Raw genomic sequence first — 23,172 nt, forward strand, 5'->3', positions numbered from 1 at the left:
TTACCTTGCGCAGGGTCCGGGCAGGGAGGGCCGGGGGGGTGTCACCCAGGGGGTGGTGGAAGGCGTCAAAGTGTAGGGAGTAATGACCTGCAAAGGGAACAGAACCACAGCCTCAGCGGGGGCACATCTGGGCTGCACACGAGCAGGTTGCTGGGCAGACATGGGAAGAGTATCCTGGGAACCCTTCAGCAATGAAGTCCACAGAAAAACCTCTTTTCACTGGAGTTCTCCAAAACACAGGCTGTTGGGATAAAAGACACCTGTGCTACACAGGAGGTCAGGATGGTCAAGTTGTGTCAGAGCTCATGAACAGGCCACAGGCAGTGGCAGGTCTCCGGTCGGCTGCTGGGCGATGACAGTTCTGTTGTCTTCAGCCGCCCTGGTTGGGAGGCCCTCACTGAGCTCACCTGCTCACTTGGAAGCCTCACTGACCCAAAGCCCAGCAGGGTCCGTCCTGTGGTGGGGATGGTTTTCCTTGGTGAGTCAGCCCAGTGAATGGCCCGTCTTCTCAGCCTGGAGGGCAGCTGCCCTTGCCCCTGAGCAGAGCCAGAGACCAGGGACTATTTGGGGACCCTCTGGAAGTCTTCTTACCATGCAGCAGGCTTCGGGGAGGCACTGGGGGGGCCAGGATGTGCCCCATGTGGGCAGACAGGAAGGGCTGGGCCTCTCGGGCTCCGCTATCCAGGCTCCAGCTGCTGGGGGCTGCTGGCACCGCTGAAGGGTGGAAAGAGATGGCATGAAGGAAGTTACTTCTTGAGCCACGCTCTGGGAGAAGCCCATCCTACAGTGTATGGCTGCTCCAGGTATGCACTATGTACCCAGTACTCGTGGGAGTGATGGCAGCCCCTGGGGCAAAAAACACTGGCCAAGCAAGACACCATGGCTCTTAGGAGGGAGTGGCCAGGGACAGAAGCCGCTTAAGAAGATGGCCAGAGTGAACTGATGTCTGAAGAGCACTCAAGATGAGGCAAGCGGGGAGAAAGTGCAGCAAGCAGTGAACAGCTGCAGCCTCGGGGGTTTGCCAGGAGAAGAAGAGAGAACAGAAGAGCACGGAGCAGGCTGACAACACTGAGAGGAGAGCACGCGGGCCACAGAGCTTCTCACCAAGCCAAGAGTTGGGGCTGTCCTACTGCCTCAGCCCAGGGGAAAGCGGGGAGCAGCATGGGCAGGAGGCAGACTGCTCCTAGACCTGGTGTGTGGCCAGTGAGTGGGCAGGAGCTGCCCCCGACAGGGCCTGTGGTAATGTACAATTCTCGTTCCTTCTGTGCCCACTGTCTGGGTTTGGCATGCACAGGGATTTTTCTAGGCCAGGACTGGTATTCACTGTGTCCAATGGAGGGAAGAGTACAAAACCCAGCAGTCGTGGCCCAGGTTCAACTGGACCTGCTGCTTCCTGAGAGAAGGTTGAGCTGGGAGCCCATGGGTGCTTTTGGGCACGTACAGGCCCAGTTTCTGACACCCACATGCCATGGATGGCGGGTAGAGTGGGCCCCAGACAAAGGGAAACACAGAGTGTCCAACTATGCTGAGGAAGAAGTCCAATGCCAGAATACCGGCCCCTCCCTCAGCCACAGCTGCGATGCGTGACTTCGCAGGAGAGGAGAGGAGGAGGGATGGCTGGACCTTGGGGTCCGAGGGTGCCACTCTGAGGAACAGCAGGGGACACGTGAACCTGTTGACCAACTCCTCCTGGAGAACAAATCCCACCGAGAAGAATGAGGCCCTTTGTCTGATGGAGCCAGGCAAGCAGTCTCCCTTCCAGGCTGTGGGCAGCAGGGAGGGAGCCCACACCCTGGGGTCCACTCACTGGCTTTGTTCTGGGGCAGTCTTAGTGGAGGCGAGCCTGACTAGGCTGGGGCTGGGTTCTTCCTACTCTAGGTACTGAGTGGGGGATGCCAGGGCCTCATGGGGCCTGAGAGGCTCTGGGAGGGAAGCAGCTGGAGTCTGGCCTTCAAGGAGGATGTGGCCAGGAGGAGCTGGCCCGATGTGGTCCAGGGATAGGGTGGTGACATCTGTCCTCTTCTTCCTCACCGGTCAGCAGCTGGCGTGAGCTTGCAGCAGAACACAGGGCTGAACTCCACTATGTAAACCACCTCAGGTCTAAGGATCGCTCAGTCTCACGGGATGGTTGATGGCTAGTAGCAGGAGGGACAGCGGGGCAATGACTGGGTGGGCGGGCACTCAGCTGTCGCCCGAAGGGAGGAAAGGATTCTGAATCTGAAGATATCAGGTGGATCCCACCAGAAGGCCTCCTCAGAGAGCCTGGGCCACCTCAAGAATAGGACAGGCCATCCTCACAGGCTCTCTCCAAGATGCAGCACGAGCCTCCTGTCCTCAGCACTGAAGCTCCCTCTCCCCAAAAAGGAAAGTTCCATCTCCATAAGAAGCCACCAAATTTCATGGAATAAGAAGCTTGGAGGTGGGTCTGGGCAGTTTCCCCAAAGGGGTTCTGACAGCCCAAGATCTCACATGCACATCTAGACCCTGAAGAACTGTAGGTTTGCAGAAGTTCACCCACGAGGGCCCAAAGGGACTTGCAGCCAGGACGGCTATGGCGGAAGAAAGCTGGCAAGGCTGCAGGAGTGTACAGAGGGGGCCTGCCTGAGCCTCTCCATGGGAACCGGGAACCATTGAGCTCACCCTGCAGCCTGCAGCCAGAACCATCGAGCTTTCCCCCAGAACCATCGAGGGGGCCAGCGGGTCTTTAAGCCGCACCACAAGTGCACTGGTGCTGCTGGAAAATCTAAGATGCAATGACTTCTCCTAGAAGAAGAGAAGCAATCCCCACTGTGTCCCCATTTCTTTATGTTACCAGTGGTCCAGTGCACAGCCCATGGCCCCAAGGGCAGGCTTGCCTGGTCTGGGAGTCACTGCCTGGCAAAGAAGGATTATCTGCAAGTGAGAAGTGGAGTCCTTATGTGACTCAGGATCATGGTGACAAGAGAATGGTGACAAGTATGCACAGTTCCTGCCCTGGAGGATCTAGGCAGAGACTTGGGGCCATTACTCTGGCCTGTGTTCCCACCAGGCAAGTGCTGGCCTTCTGGCATGGACATGCTTGCTCTGGGCTCAGCCTCTTCTGAGACAACCCGCTTTCCTTCCCACACCCGGGGATGGTGTGTCCAGCTTCTTGTTGCAGCCTGGTCCAAGCCCTGAAGCTCTTCTGTGTCCCGTCGGCACAGGGTCCCGGTCTGGCTCCCAGGACCCATTTGACCTGAGCCCACCTGTGCTCTTGGCTATTCTGAGATTGCTCCACATCTCAGGTGAAGAAAAGCCACTGTGGCTTCTGGCCGCCGAGGTCACAGGGGCACTGTGACGTGGGGCACAGGTGCTGGGGTCCAGGTAAGCCACGTGGTTTGGGATGTGCAGCCTCGAGGCTAGGAAGGCATCCTCTGCAGAAGCTCCTGCCCTTTACAGTTGGGCACCCAGCGCTGAGGCCTAGCAGGCACTGAGGTCATGGACACAGGTACGTCCGATGAGCAAGGGAGGACCAGTGACAGTGCGCAGAGCAGACAGCACTTGGTGAGGTGCAATGGCAAATGACGACAGTTTGGGAGGGACATGTGCTGATGGGACAGTAGGTTGTATTCTTGGTGGACTGAAAGTGCTATAACCTCCAACAGATGGAGAAGAGGGGAGGGGAACCTACAGGGTGAGGGGCTGATATGGGGTCAGGTTGTGTGTGGCAGGCAGGCTCAGCAGCGTCCCCTGTGTGTCAAAACTAACTTAGGCCTCCATGTGTGGGACTTTGGGCCAGGGTCACGGGGTCCAAGCCTGGTCCTTCCATCAGGGTCCTGGGGTCCAAGCCTGGTCCTTCCATCAGGGTCACAGGGGTCCAAGCCTGGTCCTTCCATCAGGGTGATAGGGGTCCAAGCCTGGTCCTTCCATCAGGGTCACAGGGGTCCAAGCCTGGTCCTTCCATCAGGGTCACAGGGGTCCAAGCCTGGTCCTTCCATCAGGATCATGGGATCCAATCCTGGTCCTTCCATCAGGATCACGGGTTCCAAGCCTGGTCCTTCCATCAGCTTGCTGGAGCAGAACACAGGCTAGGACTCCACTATCTAAGCAGCTTCTGTTCTAGGGATTTCCCAGTCTCATGATATAGTTGATGAGCTGGCAGTGTGTCAGATGGACTCAGCAGCTGCTGGCCAGCGTAGCCACAGGACTGGACTCCCTCAAAGTACCCAGGGCCTCCCTTGCAGAGCACTGTCTCTGGGAAACTCACTTTGTTATGGCCTGTCCTTCCCCGTCTTTTTGGGGCTTGCTTGGCCGTAGGCCTGTTCTGAGCAATAAGGAGAGGTCCCTGAGGGCCCAAGTTGAGAGGGACCAAAGGGGCTACAGGGCCTGCTGAATTCTGGGGCTGGTTTGGCGGTATCCAGGGGAGTGGTTTTCACACAGTAGCCTGAGTTTCCATAAAGGTGGGCTCAGAGCAGGCGGCAGCCAGGCTCTCTGGGGTGGGTACTGGGGAGGGAGAGAGACAAAGTTGTAGGATCCAAACCAAACATGGATTGAACAGTGAGCTCAGGAATTGATCAGGCCTGGGTGTTGGACTTTGGCTGGGCCTGGGCCAGCTGGTGCCCAGGGACCAAAGTCAGATGCTCAGGATGGGGACACACACGGGGGAAGGCCACCTGGGAAGTAGAACAATACCTTTTTCAGCCAAAGACAGATTGGGGTCACTGCAGGGTTTGCAGGCTCCGACCACTTGCTGGAACAGGGCCCGCTGGAAATTTGGCAGCTGAGGGAAGGAAAGAAACATCAAAGAGGGTGAAAACAACTAGTTACATCTTGTGGGGCAGTGCTGTGGGCCACAGAAGCTAGAACATTCCAAAGTCAGATGGGCGAATCCAAGCAGTGGTACGGCTTATGCTTGAGATGTGCTGGGAACACCAGGCCAGCCCAGGGAGGGCTGCCCAGCGCTATCCGGCTCGGAGTGCTGCCATGAGCCACACTGGAGGCATCGACCTCTGGGGTCTGCTGGGGCTCCCGGCTATCTCGTGCCTGGCCAGGAGAAAGGATACAGGCGCCTTTCCTAACTGCATTCTTCTGTCCTGCCAGGGAGACACTGACAGGAAGGACTTAGGGGCCCCTTTCACCCCTGAATGTTGGTGAATTTAACCTCCTGGAGCTCCCCGCCACAGGCCCGTGTTAGCACTGAGGATGGGGGAAGAGCAGCACTCGAGCCTAGAGTCAGACAGGACTATTTTACTTTGATGGGCAGCTGCCAAGCAGACCTGCTCCCTTCACCTGACAGGACTGATCGAGCACAGGAAGGTACCATGAGAAACTCTGGGCACTCTGGGACTAGGTAAGTTGCTTAGAGGTGACTTTCATGGACTCTGATGGAAGGACAGGGAAGGTTGGACGGGGCAGGGGTTAGGCCCTGTAGCATCTGTTCAAGGCCCCAAAGTAGGATATTTGGAGAGCTGTGCAAATGGTGTGGAGAGGAGTGCCAGTAGGTAGTGAAAGGCTTCAGGTGGAAGGATGGAAGGATGGAGGGATGGAGGAATGGAGGGATGGAAGAGACCAATGAAGATGCCCTTCACACACACAGGGAGGAAAGACATCCTTAGACCCATGTCCACCATTGCCTTCTTGGAAAAGGAAAGAATGAATTTCTTCTGCCATACTGTTTTGGGACAAGGAGTTCAGATGGCTGGCCAGAAGGACAGATAGCCACACAAGCAATGGTGGTTCCAACCCTGCCACCATTCTACCCACACTGCACTCCGTCTGGATTGTTGGTCTTCAGATTCACTGCAGGCCCCATCCAGGAGCCTGAGAGCCTCTGAGTGTCTTTCAGGGAACGAGGAAGGCATGGGGAACAATGCAGAAAAGCCTAGCAAGGATGATGAGGGAAGCCCAGGCCAACGTCCTGGCTGCAGAGGGCAGCCAGCAGGCTGGGTGTACTACCTGTCCATTCTCCAGGATCGCTGCCGGGTACATGGCGCTGCTCGGCCGGTCCCGGTGTGTGGGCAGCAGCAACATCATTTCCCGGGCGTGGCGGTACTTATCTGGCAGAGAGGGAGAGCCTGTAACCAAGTGAGAACAATCACGCACAGATGACAAGCCACAGATGGAGCGTCCAGTGGGCAAGCATTCCTGGGGCCAGGGGAGCAGGGTAGGCGTCCCCTTGCAGTTGGGGTGAGGATGAGCTCAGCAAACACAAGAGGAATGAAACACTCTGGTGGTTAGATGGTGTTGGGGGCTACACCTTGTATCCCAGCTGAGACAGATATGCTGGGGTGATGCAGACCCACTGACAGACCCCCTCACCATGCTCGGAGGCCCATCGTGAGCAGAGGTGAAGACTGGAGGGAGCCCCTAGAGGTCCCTGCACCCAGCACTCTTGGGAGATGGGTGTGACCTGGATGCTGGGCCCTCTCAGGGGGCCCAGACCAGCTTGCAATGAAGCCATCACACAGAGACAGAGACACTCGGGTAACACAGCAGCACAGTTCTTGACACACTTACCTTCTCCAGACACCATGGCCCTGTTCTCAGCTAGCTCCCACCACCTCTTCCCAGAGGATCTTCCCTCCCAGATTCCAGGCCCCCAGCGTCTGGGCTCTGCCTTCCTGGCCATTCGACTGCAGCCCTAGAGCCAGACTGGCTGGGCACCAGCCCCCTGCACCCAGGTGCCTCTGGGGTTTTACTCTGAGACTTGCCCTTCAGTGAACTCGGGGGCCATGGGGCTTGTCTGGGGTTTGTGGGGCTTTCATCCAGGCTTGTGAGTTAACTTGGTTTGTGCCCTTCTCTTGTGAGGCCTCTGTGGTCACACCCTCTGGCCTGAGGGGCTGTTATGGAGGCCAGCCCACGCCAGATGTGGTGACCCATTCATACACACCATAGCTACAGGCCCAGGAACCTGCCCACCCACGGTCCTCGAGGGGACCTTCCACAGAACTAGTGGAATAACTTGCTGGCTTTCCTCGGGAATGTGGAAGGCCCTCCAATGGGCACCACTCATAGTACCTGACAGTTTATCTATAGAAATCGGTGGGGTCACGGCAGGGTCACCTAGACCCCAGGGCCCCCGATGTGTCCACTGGAAGCCTCTTTCTGGCCCAAGCGCTTGAAGCCCCTCTCTGCAGTGTGCTCTAGTGAAGCTAGAGAGCTGAGACAGCCCACGGAGGGGCTCCATCTGAGAGGTGAACCTGCGGCTCCGGCAGCTGTCCCCGAAACCAGGGTCTCTGTGGCCTTTCTTTGAGTGCACAGTGCAGGGCTGGTAGAGCACACCTAGAAAAGTTCTGCAGCCAGCTTGCCCCAGCAGTCCTTGAGAAATTCCTCTTGTACTCATTTCAGTCCAAGAAAATGAAGCTTAAATACTGTGAGGAAGTCAGTGTAATACACACCAGTAATGCAATTATTCTTTATGTGAACTTCTTCCACAGAGGGTCTGAGCAATCTTACTTGTAGAACCTAAGGGTTGGCTTTAAGACCTAGTCTTAAAACTATCCTTCACTGATAAAGGAATGAGGAAAGTATGCCTTTGTGGACAATGTTTTGTTTTAGAACCTGAGGCAACCTCAAGCAGGTTCTAAAATCTGCTCCTAATCCTTTTGACTTCTCTAGTGCCTTCCCAGCCAGAAACTTCCTGAGCCTTACCAGCCACGGCTCTGGACAGGGCTACCCTCCATGGAGCATGCACAGAAAGCCACACAGCACGTTTACACCAACTCAGCTGCGTCACGCTCACAACCAGTACCCTGGCATGTGGGTGACACAAGGCACATTGCCCTTCTGAGGCTGGCCGTGGTCGCTGACCCCACAAAGCTCAGCCTGGCTCACCAGGCCAGCCCCAGATCTGCGCACTCAATATTCTGATATACACGGGGGGCTATGATGGAGCGAAGCCGCCTGCAGGCCCCAGGGGCCTGAGGATTGGTGCCCAGTGTTCTGGAGGCCCCTCTGGTGCTATTATAAAGGGGTGCTCTGTGCTACCACGAAATTTCCCACTCTATCATCTCAGTGCCCTCCCATTGCCCTCTGCCCCGGGCAGCCAATCCCATGGTAGAAGAGAGTGATGGCTACTTTTCATGAAACCATTTAAACTGTTTTTAAACTGACACAAGGGCTTTTGTGTCACAGAACTTTAGAGCTACTTGAGGTGCAGTCTGGTGAACCCCAGGGAGGCCGAGTCCCAGCATGACTGAGCTATTCAAGAAGGACCCTACAATCCCTACATTTCCTAGTCCTGATCGGTCTTTGACCACCAGGGGGAGCTGCCAACCTACAGGACTTGAGATTGTACCTTTTAGGCCATTCAGCTTGAAAGCTGCCAAGCAACAGGGACCACGGCAGTGTGTGTCAATGGGCACGACCAGGAAGGCCACTGGTGTCACGACCGCTCCTGGGAGTGGGGTAAGTGACTCCAATGTGAGGGCTTCTCCAGAACACCTTCTCCATGAAAGCCTTCTCCTCACCCAGAATCCCAGACAGAACCCCAAACGAGTGAGCCGCTCCCTCCCTCTGGGCCTCCAGGGCACCTATACTACTGTGTTTCCTGCAATCTTCCTCTCTGACGCGCGCTCAGTCTTCTGTTTTCTCACAGGGCCTGACACTGGGTCTCATCTCGTACATATTTTTTTCCAGATGGGCCTGCGCTTGGATGTTGTAACCAAGAAGTAACTTCCTGCTCTTTCTTAATTGCCTCCGTCCTTACCACCATTCCCTGCTTTGGGCCCAATTCTATCTCAACATTTTGTTTACTTTTGTACTTTATGTCTGAAAGGGAAGAAATGTCCAGGAAGGGAAGGGGCTTCTATCAGTCTTTATATGGTATTCTAGAATTTGACCATTGTGACAGCTTGTCTCCAGACATGGCGACCATCAATGCCTTGCCTTCCAAAACACACATGCCACTTCTCTCATGAGGCGGAGTCTCATTTCCCACCTTGGGATCTGGCTTGGCCTTAGTGACTTGACTAGCTGACAGAATGTGGCAAAAGGGACATTCTGGGTAATAAGAAGCCTTGCAACTTCTGCCTGGCTCTCCTGGAATGCCTGCTCTGGGGAAAATGAGTGGCGTGCTGTGAGAAGCCCAAGCCACTCAGCTGAGCTTCCGGCTGCCAGCCACTATCAACTGCCAGCCACGTGAGTGAACCATCTCGGCTGTCCAGCCTAGGTGAGCCCCAGGCGACACCTGACTATAAGCTCGTGAGAGACGGCAGTTAGAATTTCTCAATGAGCCCTGTTAACCCACAGCACTGTGAGGGATAACAAATGGCTGTTTTCAGCTACTGGGTTTTGGGGGGTGGTTTATTACGCAGCAATAGATAACGACGCCATTTGAAATAAACAGGATTACTTCCAAACAGGGAGAAAATAATTTCTCTCTGCAACTCTGATGATGCAAGAGCCATGCAGATTCCTCCTCCCGGGGCACTCGTGAAAAGCTTGATGAGTGAACAGATCAGTAAGTGCTTAGCTGGAAGGACAGAGGTAGGAACGCCGGCCTGTGAGGTCCCCGACGGTGCCCCTGTTCTCTCCAGGCAGAGTGAGTACCAGGCACAGCTTAGAGGAAGTGTCCTAACAATGTCAGAGTGGACTTGAGTTAAAATGTCCATCCTTTGTGTCTTTCTGTTATCAACATCATGGTCCAGATAAAGACTGAGATACGGCTGCGTGTATTTCAGAGACTGTTCAGGTTAGGGAAGAAAACCGCACAACGGATTATATTACAAAATCTGTTTCTGCAGCTCTACTCAGGAGCAGTTACCTTAAGACGCTGCAGATGCTGACCTCCACTATAGCATTCGTGGCTAACTTCTCAGCGTTTCCTTCTCTTTTAGTCCTCAAGCTATCTTTTGTAACACAAACCTTCTTCATAACACAAATCACTGTTTCTTATGTTTGCAGCCTTCACACATTGACACATCTTCTGTAACATTTGTCTTCTCTAATGCTAGCAGTGCCTGCTTCCAAATGCTGGCTCCCCTTTTCTGAGAGCCACAGCCCATGTCAGGAAGGAAACCCGGGAGTGCAAAGGGCATCAGACTGAAAGCTGGCGAGTGCAGACTTGATCAGATTCACTTTGGCCCTGAAAGGGTTGGATGGCCTTTAGGCCCCTTTCACTGGCCCTGCTTCTCCCACAGGAAATGAGGGGTTGGGCCGGATGCTTCAGGTGAGTCTGTGACTACCTGTTGCAACCTTATCCTCTGTCTGCTGAGGCTTTTCCCAGTGGGTCCCTCATCTCTCCATCACTTTACCTCTGTTCTCTCCATCACTCCTACTGTGGGCCTTTGAAGAAAGAGACTTTTTTCCTTAATGACTCTCCATGTCACAAAGGAGTGCTGTTTCTCTTTGTCTTCATAATAACGAGAAGGATAAAGACACCCCATCCCTCTGAAGGCTGGAAGCAACAGCAGTGACTGGCTGGCAAGCTCCGTCTACTGTCTTCTGTACGGGCCTGCGTGGCCAACCCTGGATGCACTAAATCTTAGTCATCACAGCTAACTTCCATTCCACTGCAAATGTTTCTATCTACAAGGACAGAGAGGCAAATTTCACTGCAGGAACCACAATCAGAGTGTGAAAAAGAGGCTGGCTCTCAGAGAACAGTATTTATCCAACTGAGGAAGAAGTCAAGCAAAATTTGGTGAAGTAAATAGCTTTTTGCAGAGCCATCTCTCCTGATTAAGCCTTTCCCAGCTGAACAAAGTTTTTTTGGTTGTTGTTACTGTTTAGAATAACATTTTCCAGGGTTAATTTTGGCCTTCAAATTTAAATTTTCATACTTTGTCATGATGTTTGATTCCTCAAGATAAGCTCATTTTTGCCTTAATTTTGATCTTTATTCTTGTAAACATCTCAATGGAAAAGAACTGAGCTTTCTCCCAGGCTGTGTCCTCTTACTGAGGTGGAGAAGCGGAGGCTGGCTACCTAGGTGGCAGCTGCCACCAGTGCTGACAGCAGGGTCTGATGCCAGCTAGGGAGAGGTCTGGAGGTAGGGAGCCCCGAGAGCTTAGTGCTGAAAGCACAGAGAAGCATGCTCTAAGCCAGGGGGCTGCTTTCAGAGATATAGCCACAGATGAGAGGAGAACAAGTGGGGCTCACGAGGCCCTTTCTCCCTTCTCCAAGCAGCGCCCTGCCATCCTTACCTCGGGCACTGGAAGGGGCAGAGGTTATCATCTGGGATGGTGCTGAGTGAGTGGAACTCAGGCTGGAGGAAGAAGGGCTTGCCTGGGACGAGGACAGAACAGACACGTTGGTGACTGAGCCCTGGTACCTGGGGTTGGGATACGCGAGCTGCAAAGGGAGAAAAATCGCAGGACAGAGGTGTGAGTGGCCAGGATTGGAGGACTGGCCTAGACTTGGCTTCTTCATGCCATGAGGTGCCCAGACCTGGTGACTGATGCTGTACCCTGGGCCCTGCTGGAGACCAGGCTGGTGGCCAGTGCTAAGGGTCACCCATACCACCCATGGAGCCAGGCCATTGGGTGGATTCTAGTGATGGTGCCTGTGGAGAAAGTAGGTCTTAGCCATAAGGAATGCCAGGCGGGAGGGCAATCTGGCAGAGGGGCTTGCCCACGGGATCTGTAAGATCAGCCAGGACTACAGCTGAATTTCCTTCTGGGAAATAAGGCCTGGGAGCTGTGGCATGGTGGGGTGGCGGGAAGGCAGTGCTGCTGGCTCTAGGTGTTCTGGGCTCAGTAACTGGAGAACTAGGCCGGAGGTCTGCCCTCGGACCAGACCAGCCAGCAGAGAGGTGAGTCCCCCAGGGATGGTGTCCCACTGTCCTGGGACCGCTCTGGTACCTGCATGTGGTGGTAAAGGTCCTCGGGGGCCTCGCCCATGGAGCTGTCACCCAGCATCACCACGTTTCCCGCTTCACTAGATGCGTGTGAGGAGAGAGAGGATGATGAATGGCCACCTGTGCCCATCAAGTTCATGGGGCTGTGAACAAGAGTGAGAAACAGGGAGGCGTCAGGCCTGAAGCTGAGAAACCGCGTGGGAAACAGGGAGGCGTCAGGCCTGGAGCTGAGAAACCGCGCTAGGTGGTGGGGGACAGTGGCAGGGGGTAAAAACAGTCATCCCCAGCATTAGCCACCACTGGTTTGGAGGGTTCCAGAGCTAACGCTCAGACCCAACTGACGCCTGGGGCAGTCCTGAAGCCCACCTGCTGCTCAGGGGCCCTGGTCTGGGACGGTAAGTAGGCTGGCACAGGCTCATGGCCACCCCGTCTGATGACACCAGCACTTTCTCAGGAGGAGTAGAGATACGCTGCATCAGGTCACGGATCCGAGGTCCCCCTTGCTATGGATGTTAATCTGAGCCAGTGGCCACCCTCCGCTGGTCAGGGCCGTTTTCCTGGTATGGGGAAGCTATCACCACAGCCGGCTGTGAACCACCTGGCTCGCTTCCAGGTCAGCAGCGCTCTGCTATCCTTGCGAGGCAGCCCCTCGCCCATTCCCTCTTCACTTGCCGAGTGCCCACTGTGTGCTGGCCTGCTGCTCACACTGGAAAGCAAACCTAAGTGACCAGGCGGGGGAGCTCCTCCCTGGCTGGCCTTCCTGCCCCAGAGGCTCGGGGTATGCAGCCAGGACTCCTGAGTTCAGAGCGGCCACACCTCCACGTCCCATCACCATGCTGCTCTCTTTCGAAAACCCGACCGGTGATCCTCTTTCCCCTTGGGATCAAGTCTCAGGCCTGATGAACAAGACCCACTCAGAGCTCGTCCTGGCCCCCCTCCACGTCCTGGAGTCCTGCACTTCGTCCACTTGGCTCTAATGCATTGCTGACCAGACCGGCTGGTTCACATCCTGAGGTAGGGTTTCCAGGCGGGAATTCCCACCCGTTCTCAGGAATTTTCTTCACTTGCCCGTTCCTGAATCCCGAGAGAAGTTGGTTGGGAAATCGGGAAAATCGGTTCCTTGAACCCAGTAATACCCACAATGGGAAATAAAGGTACTGCTCACAATGTATCTCTTAGACATTTTTCCTATTTATCGCTAGGGTTTCCGGGCGGGAATTACCACCCGTTCTTGGGAATTTGTTTTTGCTTTTCCATTCCCAAATCCCGAGAAAAGTTGGTTTGGAAATCGACCGGCTCCTTGAACCCAGGTGGTTGGTAGTATCGGCCGTCACTTTGTGGAAACGATTCATCGTGGAGAACAGAAAACAGTTTATATCTCGGGATTCGGGAACAGGAAAGCGAAAAAAATTCCTGAGAACGGGCGGGAATTCCCGCCTGGAAACCCTATCCTGAGGCATCCGCACTGTTTGGATCTTGCTCCATCACTTTCTCCTAACCCTACTCTTTTGTACCTAGTGGACTTCTACTTACCCTTCAAGACTTACCCCAAATGCCCCTTCCGCCAGGTTCCCACAATACCATCCTGTCACCCAGGGTGGCTGGGTGCAGAGTGGGTCCCTGTGTACGTGGGGAGGAGGGTACGTGAATACAGGCAAACATTATGTCGGGCTGCCTTGCTCTGACCTTTGACATTCAGACTTCCCTCAGTGGAGGGGACCGTCTCCAGCCCTAAGGTCGTACCTGTGCCGGTGGGTCATCTTGATGGTCTCGGGGCTCATGGGGCTGTGGGATGCTAGGACATTTCCCCGGGGGGTGCTGGTGCTGGAACATGCAGGACTTAGCTTGTCCAAACCTGGAAACTCCTGTGGAGAAACGAATTCCCCTTCATCAGAGAGTACAAAACAAATAAGTAATTAAGAGCTGAGAGGAAAGAGTGGGCTGGTAGTGGAAATGTAAAAGAAAACAAACAAACAAACAAACAAGAATCATATACTGGGGAGGATCATATACTGAACTAGGACCGCTGACTTCTGTTGAGCAATGACCTCTTCACAGTGAAAACGCCCTCCTGACCAGTGAGCCCAGACCAGAGGCCAGGAGGCCCCGGGCTGACCCCACTGAGAACACATCTGAAAGAGGCTGACGTTGGTCTCAGGTCATTGCAGTGTGTCACTGGCTTCCTCGCTATAGAATAAGTAGAACTGGAGCCAGGAGCGAGGAGAGAAGGAGGTGCTTATCAGCTGTCAGTCAATGGCGCCCCTTACGTAAGGACTGGGGTCGGGTTTTGTTGGGTTGCAAAATGGACCAGCTCTTAGCGAGCTGGGTTAAGATGTCTGTGACACAGTTTATGGGGAGACAGGACACAAACTCCTGATGTAAGTAATTGAAAAACAGTACAGTTGTATTTTAACATAATTGAATTCACATTAAGTTTGTAGACATCTTAGCAGAAACTTGATTCCAGACCCTCCTGGGTGACAGTACATTGGTTTGTGTCCCTATCTGTGACTGAGGAAACAAAGCACAGCTGTCCAGGTTTCATCAAGACCTTCCCAATCTGTGGGTCCTAAGTCCACTGAGGAGGTTTCTGACCTTGCCCTGAAGAAGCGGCAGGTTTCCTACCCCCTTCTCCCAAAGCACGCACAGGCTGAAATGTGCTTCTGCAGCTGGACAGGACACACCTCCACCTGTGCCCTAGACACCTTGACGAATGTGAGCGAGCATTCTGTGTGTTTGCTGCGGCGACTGACAGCCTGCCTGGCAGAGAATCCCCCGTGGCCAGGCCCTAGCCTGCCTGGGTCACTTGCTGTGATGGAGAAGTTTGCACACAGCAAAGACCAGCTGAGCTGGCAGGAGATACAGTGGGATGACAGAAAATGGAATACCTATCAATTCAGTGACACTTTACTAAACGGACATCCTAATTTGCAAGGGGGAAACATAAAAGACTTTCTCTGCATGTTTCACCTCGAAATACCAAGGGGGAATCATTACAGAAAGAAATTTCAGGCTCTGTGGACGCTCCTCTGGAAAATGAGCCCACTTCTCGACTACAGACAAGCTTCTCTTTTTCCTTTTGGCATTCTGCGCTGTCCACACTGTACAGGGACAGGCTGAGAGCCTAGAGGGATGAGATGACCAGACTCTCCAGCCTCCAAGAACAAGGCATCAACCCCACAGGTCAGGCCCACTGAGTCAGTGGCCCAGCCTCCCCAGGGCCTCTGGCCAGTGGCTCCCCGAAGGGGAACTTCTTGTCCTCGACGGCCTCACCCAATCCTGAGCAGCTCAACGTCCCTTGTTTCCCTGCTTCTTCTACCTAGTAGTCCTGGGTAATGAGAAGAGAGCAGCCGGTAACTGGGCTCACACCCCTTGAGATCTGTCAGTCAGCTTGTTTGGCAGAAAGGCTTCTCTAGAACACACCTGGAGTCAGCCCCATGGTTGAAAATGGGGTGAGGGTATGTGAACAGGGGTTCAAGACCACCTGAACCTTACTGTCAGCCAGCCAGCATTCCCTGTAAGACCCCCGAAGGGAAGCTAGTCCTGGAACACAGGTCCTACTTCTGCTTGTGTGCATGAGTCCTGCCGTGGGGTCTGAGGGCCAGGCCAGAGTTAGGGAGACCTGCCGGGTCCGGAGCCAGCCCAGAACCGGCCTGACCACCCCTCCTCACTACCAAAGCTTTCTCAGATGTGAGCCTGGGTCACAAGACATGTTGGAGGAAGAAGGGGAGAGGAAAGGAAGGGAGCTAGAAGGGAAGGGTAAAGAGAGGGAAGAGAGAGGGGGGAGGGAAGAAGGGAGGCGAGGGAGTGGGAGAGGGAGAAGGACGGAGAGGGGAGAGAACAGGCTGGCTTAGGCTATGCCGTACCTCTTTAGGTTCTTGGGATGAAAAATATCTCCAAAGAGAACTCTACATGTGGGCCACATACTTTAGCTCTTTCTTCCTCAGATGAGAACCTCTCTTCACCAGCACAGTACCTTGAGAAAACGTTCTTTGCTCTTGAATCTAACTGTTCCTTAAGGAGGGAGTGAATGAGGGGACCCTGGGCATCCTTCCCTTGGATGAACACCCACCTCTGCGGTGGAGACAGGTTTCCCTTCACATCCCTGCCCCCTGCCCTCCTTTAGTTGCACAGGTCTAGAGGGAGTGAGTCCTGCTTTGATCTCAAACCCTTCTGAGTGACAGCAGGGCAGGGCAGGGGGCCGCTTACGTGGTAGAGACTGGCCCGCATCATTTGGAACTGATCAATCAGCTTCTTATGTAGAGGGCGCATTTCTGGGTGCACGAACTTCTCATGAACTGCCAGCCCGACTCCAAGGACGTGGACCTAACAGGACAGACAAGGCCGCTCTGTGAGGCAGGGAGCAGCCCGACAATGGCAGCCATCCTGTGTATCGCCTTTCCCTCCGGCGACGGGCCTCCGAGCCCCACAGACATACCTGCTCCTGCATGAGGTCCTTGAGCTGGGCGATCTTCTCAGCATCGCCTGGGTGCTTAGTGATGTAATCTTTATCAAAGAAGGCCTGTGAAAGGAAAGGCCAAGTCAGGAGGACTCCTCCCAGGACTACTATTTGGATGGGACCCAGGAGGCTTGAGTCTGAAGGTGCCACCCGCAAGGCAGCCGGCTCCCTCCTCACTGTACACGCACCAATGCACCTCTAGTCTGGCCTGCTTGAACCTCCTGCAATCACAGGTGTGTTTTTTGTGTCTACAAGGCTCTGACGGTGGCCAAGTCATCTAAGCCTGCATGCTAGTCCCACCCAGTCCTTCATGGCGCCTGGATGGGCTGGGTAGGGCAGGCGGGCCGGTGGCCAGGGAGTGGGGGCTAGTGTCTCAGCCAGCCCACAACTCACTTCTTGTGAGGGACTGGGCTCCAGGGTTCCTCTTGGAGGCCACTTAATATCCTTCCATAATCAGCCTGATTACCCATGTGGTGGAGTTCAGAGAATAAAAAGGAATGCCCCCCCGCCACCCCCGAGAGCTGTGTCACAGAACTAGGCAGTAGGCAAGCTGAAAGCCTCATCCAGGGCCATCCTCAGCCAGGGCACAGCGACTTGGGAAGGCTGTCCTAGGAAGCGGGAATGTTGGGAATGGCCAGAAGAGGGGCCGAGCACTTTGCAGCCAGGCTGCCCGGTGGGCGAGCTCACCTCCTGGTACCGCGCGATGCCCCCGTTGACCGCTGCATCGATGACGCCATTCAGGCACATGCTGAGCAGGCTGACGTTGCCGTGCGCCTGCTTGTGCTGATACTGGCCGATCAGGGCCCGCAGCTCCTGGTTCTTATTCTCCACCACCTGGATGGCATTCTCCAGAGGGCTCACCTCCACCTGGGGCACACAGCACACCGTGTCATCGCAGGCCCAAGGACCAGTGCTGCTTCACCAGTCCTGAGGGCAGGGATCTCAGATCTGGGGTGCGGCCCCCTGCTCTTGTTCCTGTGGACTGGAGTCCCTGGCCCTTTCTAATGCTCTCTGCTGATTTGTGGGCACTGAGAAGGGCAGCAAACAGTGAGCGCCCCAGTCCCGAGGGCAGAAAATAGTATCACGTGTAAATTGGGAGACTGAAGGTACCCGTGGCCTAAAGGTGTGAAGGTTAAATGAGAGAAGGCATACACAGACCCCGGCGCGGCACTGGCCAGAGCTCACTATTCTCCAGTCCTTAGAGAAAGGGCCCCAAAGCCAGGGCTGAGGGGGCAGCTGTGGAATCAGTCCCAGGTGAAACATGGCTCACCAGTTCCCTCCTCTCCACTTCGAACCACCGAGAGATGCCGGGCAAGCTGTGTGTCAGCGTCAGCGTGGTACGCTCGATCCACAGGCTCTGCAGGGAAACACGGGTGGGTGCAGGCCGTTAGGCTGGTTCTGTCATACCCTCCTGCCTGAAGGATGAGACAGCGCCGAGCTCCCCAGAAAGTGGGGATTGCCCTGGCTTCGCTACGCGCGCCGCGCCAGCCTTCCTCCATTTGTTCACCTTGAATTCATTGTCCTTGTCCTTGGGGCCTTTGTGAAAAGGCCTGTCGTACCGGAACTTCCGCACATTGTTGACCCGGTAGAAACTCTTGACGCGGTCTGGGACCCTGTCCATCTGTAGGACACCCACGTAGTCTGGGATGGGCGTCACCGCATAGATCTGCAGGTCTGGGCAGGAAGTGAAGGGGAAACCCAGGCTGGCCGAAGAGATGGAGCTGAGTGGCTGACCCGTGTCACCCCCAAAGGAGAGAAGAGCATCTCGGGTGGATCAGGCCCCGGCAGTGAGAGCCAATCCCCCCATCTGCAGCCCTGCTCTGACAGCGTGTCTCCTGAGCACTCAGCCAAGCCGACATGGTCATAGCCAAGTGTTCTCAGGGGCCCTTTGATTCAGAAGGTAAGAGGGGGCAGGAGAGTACAGGTGGCCCCCCACAGGAGTGCGAACGGTTCTGGGCCTGCCTATTGCAAGTAAACTGGATTCATTGGAAAACGACCTTTTAATAAAACACTCTGTGGGGTCTTTGTGGAGAGCTAACACATGGGAATCCACCTGCCGCCCCTGGAACAGGCTTGCCACGGTCATGGTAAGTGTCATGAGCCTCCAAGGAAGTGGTGTGAGGGGGCGAGGGCAGGCTGGTGTTTGCATCCGGACTTCCAAGTGCTGCCAGCACTCCCCATGTCCCTCCACGTCCCTCTGCCTCAGTCCTCCTGACAAATACTGGGTACAGTAACAGATGCAGCAGGGCAGAGAACTGGTAGTGTCCCTGTGGCAAGATTCCTGGTGGGACCCCAAAGCCCCCTGTACAGTGATTGCTCCTGGTTGCCTATGAAGGCCCCTCACAGGGCACGGTGGGGACAGATAAAGGTCTCGCTGAGGCCCTGCTGATGACGAGGGCCCCATGGCTAAGGGTATACCAAGTGCCCCTGGTAAGTGTGGGCATAGTGATGAGGACATACTCTGGTTTGGGATGTACGGGTATGCTGGCCTCTGAGGCCAGCGATGTGGCACAGGGGCAGCTGACTGGGTGTGCCTCACACCCCAGGGCCCTGGCCCTCCTCCCCCACCGAGTGTCGAAAGATACACTGGGCATCACACTGCAAGATGGTGTCGTCAGGGTGGTTGGGGTGCTGCATGGCGACGGCCTGTGGGAACTCGCCGAGCATCCGCTGCTGGAAGGCCTCCAGCCTCTCGTAGTCGTGGCCGCGGCACACGTACTCTTTGTTCTGTCACAAACAGGAGAGCACACTATAGTGTCTGCAGCCCCCATGTCCACACGCGTCGCACAGACATGTGCTAGGAGCCTCGCAGCAGGCCTGGGCACAGCACTCAGTTTCTGTCCTGAGGGACATGATGGTCAAGAAGAGAGAGGGAAAGAAGGCAGAACTGCACTGTGGTGTGGCAGCCCGGGAAGCGGGGCACAGGATGCAGGAAGCTTGGAGAAGGGGGGCACCTTACCCAGGATGGGGTGCAAGGTGGGGGGGGTGGGTCTTTGTAAAAAGTCATGCCTGAAAAGAGTCGTGAAGGTCCACCTGGGTTAGCTTGGTAGAGGAGTGGGGAGGGGCCATCTATGTGGGTACAATGACAACCAGGGTGACAACAGCCAAAACAGGAAAAGGCACAGCTGAAAAGAAGGTGCATGGGGACAACTGGCAGGAGGGTGACTGCAGAGGCCTTCAGCTGCGTGCTTTTGAAGGACCACTTTCGTCAGCTGGGAGGAACCGTCTTACCGAGTGCCAGGGTCCGATGGGTACTCAGTAACTGTCTATTGCAGCAATTCCTTTGTGAATGTGTCAGCAGAACACGTTGACATCATTCTAAATACACATTTCTTCAAACCTCGTGTTATATTAGGTTGGTCAACCCTGCTGCTGTCAACCTCACAGTCGCCAGGAGTGAGTGGCTGAGGAGGTCCCTCTGAAGCCCCGTGGCGACATCTGTCTGCCCGCCCAGCTGCCTCACCGGCTCCCCTTTCAGAGTGGTGTCAGGCACTGGCAGCCCCTGTTGGCAAGCCTTCAGGGGAAGTGAGAGAAAGAGGTTCCCCAGGGCCAGCCACATGCTTCCCAGCACAGGGAGGGTCCCAGGCCAGGTCCTGGAGGACCTCAGCCCTTTTCCAGTAGGATTTGTACCCCTTTCACTTGCCCTCTTACTGTGGGAGAACTCAGCTAAGGCTGCACCACATGTCTGGATGGATGAGAATGGAAGGGAACACCAGACAGGAGGTCACGGTCAGAAGAGCAGGCTGTCCTCCCCAGTGGAACAGACCAGGAGTCAAAGGACAGAGACATCTCTAAGTCCCTTGCTTGGTAAGCAGAGCTGACAAAGAAGGTAATTATGCAGAATTGGCCTTTTCATATCCACTCACAAATGTACAATGCTCATCAGTGTCTGTTTATGAACCAAATGAAGAGAAGCAGAAATTCCCCTAGGAAGGGAGGACTGGATGTTTTCCTGTCTCTGTGCAGATTACTAGATAATTCTGTCTGTGAGTGAGGCAGGCAGATGGTCCAGAGAAACCAAGTTGACAGAGCTAACGTCACCGATGGGCTGTGTGTTCAAGGAAAGTGAGGGAGTAGCCTAGCCTTCTGGGGAAGAGCCAGCAGAAGGAAGGCACACAGTGCTGACCTTAAGGCTGGCCGGCGGTTTCAAGTTTGCTCGGGTGAGAGCCCCAGCAGCCCCCGCCCCAGGACCGATCTGGCTGCCTCTGCTTTACACTTTGTCCTCGCCATCTAGCAGGCAAATAGCTACCTCTTCCGGGACTTCTTCCATCTGCCACAGATGAACTGGGCAGCTGAGAGAAGGGAAGGCAGCATGTGGCTAGGCCAGGCTGATCTGTATGGACGAAACATCACTCCTAGGGACTGCTCCTTGTGTGGAGATGGGGCTGGTCTGACAGTGACATTTCCTAACACCCCTTGTCTATTCGTCCTCCATTACTGGCACCCTTGAAACCATGTCTGAACATTCAGGCTGTCATTATCTGGGTGGCTCAGATGCAGGTTCTATGCCAGCTCCCACTTGTCAGAAAGCTCTGAGAGTCTGGAGACACTCGTGTACCCTGTGACATAAGCACGAAGGGTGGGAGGCAGATTGAACCATGATGGAGACCTCCTGTTTGGCAGGGACAGAAATGGGGGACACCAGGGCCTGATTTTGTATCATATATCCAAAATAATGATGTTTTGGAGTAAAATCTGCTTTATGATATACAAATTATGGGACTATACAAGGAGAAGGACAATAAAGCATAATAGGCAAAAATAAAATGAGAAACAAGGCCAGAATCATTAGTTTGTCACAAGACTTTCTAGAGATGCTTCTCGTTTCTAATTCTTCTGCAATTCCTTCTTCCTCCTCTGTTGACCTCTGCCTCCATTGCTGTGGTATGATCTATGCTGACGGGGGCAGCCACATGCCACTTCTGAAGTGCCTGGGCTGAGTGCCCCTAGAGGGTGGAGGAGGGCCAGCCCTCCCCAGGAGGTCCTCTGCTCCCTACATCCTGCTAGGAGAATCGCTCCTGTGCAATGGCATTAGAGCCTTCCTGCGGGCACACTCTGGGAATCACAAGCAGGCAGAGTGTGCCCGCTGTCCCTGCCAGTTTTACTAGTTCCTAAAGAAATCAGTGTTCCTTCTAGCCTAGAAGGATTACTGCCCAGGAAATGTGCAAATTAACCTGCCTTACATCTGAAATGTGGTTGGCCTGGATTCTGTGGCTGGCAGACTGGCATTTTGAAAGGAGCATTAATCACAGTTGACCTCTGCTGTGATACTAAGCTGACTATTGCTCACTGACTAAAGCACTTTCTCCTATTAGACAGGATCCCAAACATATCAAAGAGATTCTATGAACTTTCCCAGCTGCTTGTTGAGACTTGTGGAGACTGAACTTGACATACTGGAACTGGGGACAACTGCAGCTAGTCTTAGGTCTCAACTGCACAGCTTCATTTAGGTCATCTGAGAACAGCGAATCCCTATGGACTAATAGCCTGCAAGCCCAGGCTGACTCCTGGGGCCTCTGCGTTGTGCCGAATAAGAAGAACATCACAACTGTTCAACTGGTATCGGGACGTCTACGCCCAGTCACTCCTCCCACTGTTTATATCCCAGCCCACCTTCCAGGCAATGGTGGAGAAAAATGGCTGTCATCATCTTGGGCCAGAGAACTGGCTGCATAGAAATGGCTTCCCACAGCCAAATCCAATTATTTGGCAGCTCCCACAAGCCCCAGAGCAAAGGGGTCTGTCTTCTAGGTTGTCTCAAATCCGCAGCTCTCCATCCTGGCTGCACAGCCTACTGTGAGGTCGGGGCTGTTCTCCTGTCCTGTCTGGCTGAGACAGTTTACCGTGGAAGCAGACGTGGAAGGTTTCTGAACATACCTATGAGACATTCTCAGACCCTGGGCATTTCCTGCAGTAACTTGGTTGATTTGGTAAGAAAACCACCCTCATGTTCCAGTTAGCTACAAAATAGGATAGCAGAGTAAAGTCCTTGACCAGTCCTGTCAAGTAAAGCCAAATGCCTTTTGTTGACTGGTCAGTCCTTCAAAACGAAGTAGAACAGGGAAAAAGGAAAAAAACACAACAACAAAAAAACCACAAAAAAAAACAAAGAGGACAGGTTATAAATGAGTTATATGTAAAATGTGATCTAAGTTGCTGTGACTACCTCATGGACTCACCCGAAGGAAGAAAGGGAACTTTCTGCCGTAGAAGCCGACCCGGAAGAACTCAGGCTCCAGGCGCTGCTGCTCCATGATGTTGTCATAGTAACTGGCTTCCATTTTCTGTGAACGAGAAAGGCACTTGCCTTCGGGTTGGCTTGACTGCTGGTGGTGACCAAAGCAAGTCCTCTCAGGCCCAAGCAGACACTGTCTTTTGGAAAGGGAATACAGCCACCCACAAGTCTAGATGAGGAGTGAGCCCTTAGCCGTGATTGGCCTCTCCCTAGGGAGCTGCAGGATGGAAGAGGAAGCCCTCCTTCCCTCTCCTTCTCCGTGGTCATCTGACGGTGGGGTGGGGACAGGCCTGTCCCCTGCAGCGTAAGAAGCTGTTCCGTGTGTCCTTCTCATGGGTCGACCCAGCTTCACAGAGACCCAGGCCTCCAGCACTTCAAGGGCACACGTTTAACACGTCCCCCCCCCCCCAGGGGAATTTTTGGTTTTGACTGACACTCACTACACCAAATGACCCCGGGGCTAGTCAGTTGGTGTAGTGAGTGTCAGTGTACACAGCAGACGTAGGCACACTGACGAGTGCAGGTGGAGAGTGAGCCGGGCTGCTGACCTCTCTTTGCCAAACTCAGCGGCTCTTATGCCTCAGAACCCAGCACCAGCAATCAGGAAAAATTTGGTGGAGAACTTCAAAGTCCATGGGGCACTTTACTTAATTTTTAAATATTTTGCTTCACTGAAGGGAATAAGAATGAGGTGCTTCAAAGTCACCACAAGGCAATGTA

General features: G+C 54.4%; 1 protein-coding gene across 7 annotated transcripts in view; it reads right to left on the reverse strand.

Moving 5' to 3' along the window:
- Positions 1-23,172, reverse strand: part of DOCK3 (dedicator of cytokinesis 3) — a 306,392-nt gene that overhangs the window by 4,381 nt on the left and 278,839 nt on the right. For 4 of the 7 annotated variants that reach the window (XM_033131981.1, XM_033131980.1, XM_033131978.1 and 1 more), the window contains 14 exons: positions 22,397-22,501; positions 18,800-18,941; positions 17,722-17,888; positions 17,485-17,571; positions 16,902-17,081; positions 16,194-16,277; positions 15,965-16,081; positions 13,499-13,620; positions 11,760-11,898; positions 11,103-11,250; positions 5,914-6,032; positions 4,651-4,738; positions 592-714; positions 5-87 (listed from right to left, as the gene is read on the reverse strand). In XM_033131981.1, coding sequence (XP_032987872.1) covers positions 5-87; positions 592-714; positions 4,651-4,738; positions 5,914-6,032; positions 11,103-11,250; positions 11,760-11,898; positions 13,499-13,620; positions 15,965-16,081; positions 16,194-16,277; positions 16,902-17,081; positions 17,485-17,571; positions 17,722-17,888; positions 18,800-18,941; positions 22,397-22,501 — 1,704 coding nt within the window. Of the gene's footprint in view, positions 1-4; positions 88-591; positions 715-4,047; positions 4,462-4,650; positions 4,739-5,913; positions 6,033-11,102; positions 11,251-11,759; positions 11,899-13,498; positions 13,621-15,964; positions 16,082-16,193; positions 16,278-16,901; positions 17,082-17,484; positions 17,572-17,721; positions 17,889-18,799; positions 18,942-22,396; positions 22,502-23,172 lie in introns of those variants that run through there. The other 3 variants (XM_033131979.1, XM_033131982.1, XM_033131984.1) reach the window with 3 other exon arrangements.

The sequence above is a fragment of the Rhinolophus ferrumequinum genome, chromosome 17 (assembly GCF_004115265.2).
Source record: "Rhinolophus ferrumequinum isolate MPI-CBG mRhiFer1 chromosome 17, mRhiFer1_v1.p, whole genome shotgun sequence".
NCBI lineage: Eukaryota > Metazoa > Chordata > Mammalia > Chiroptera > Rhinolophidae > Rhinolophus > Rhinolophus ferrumequinum.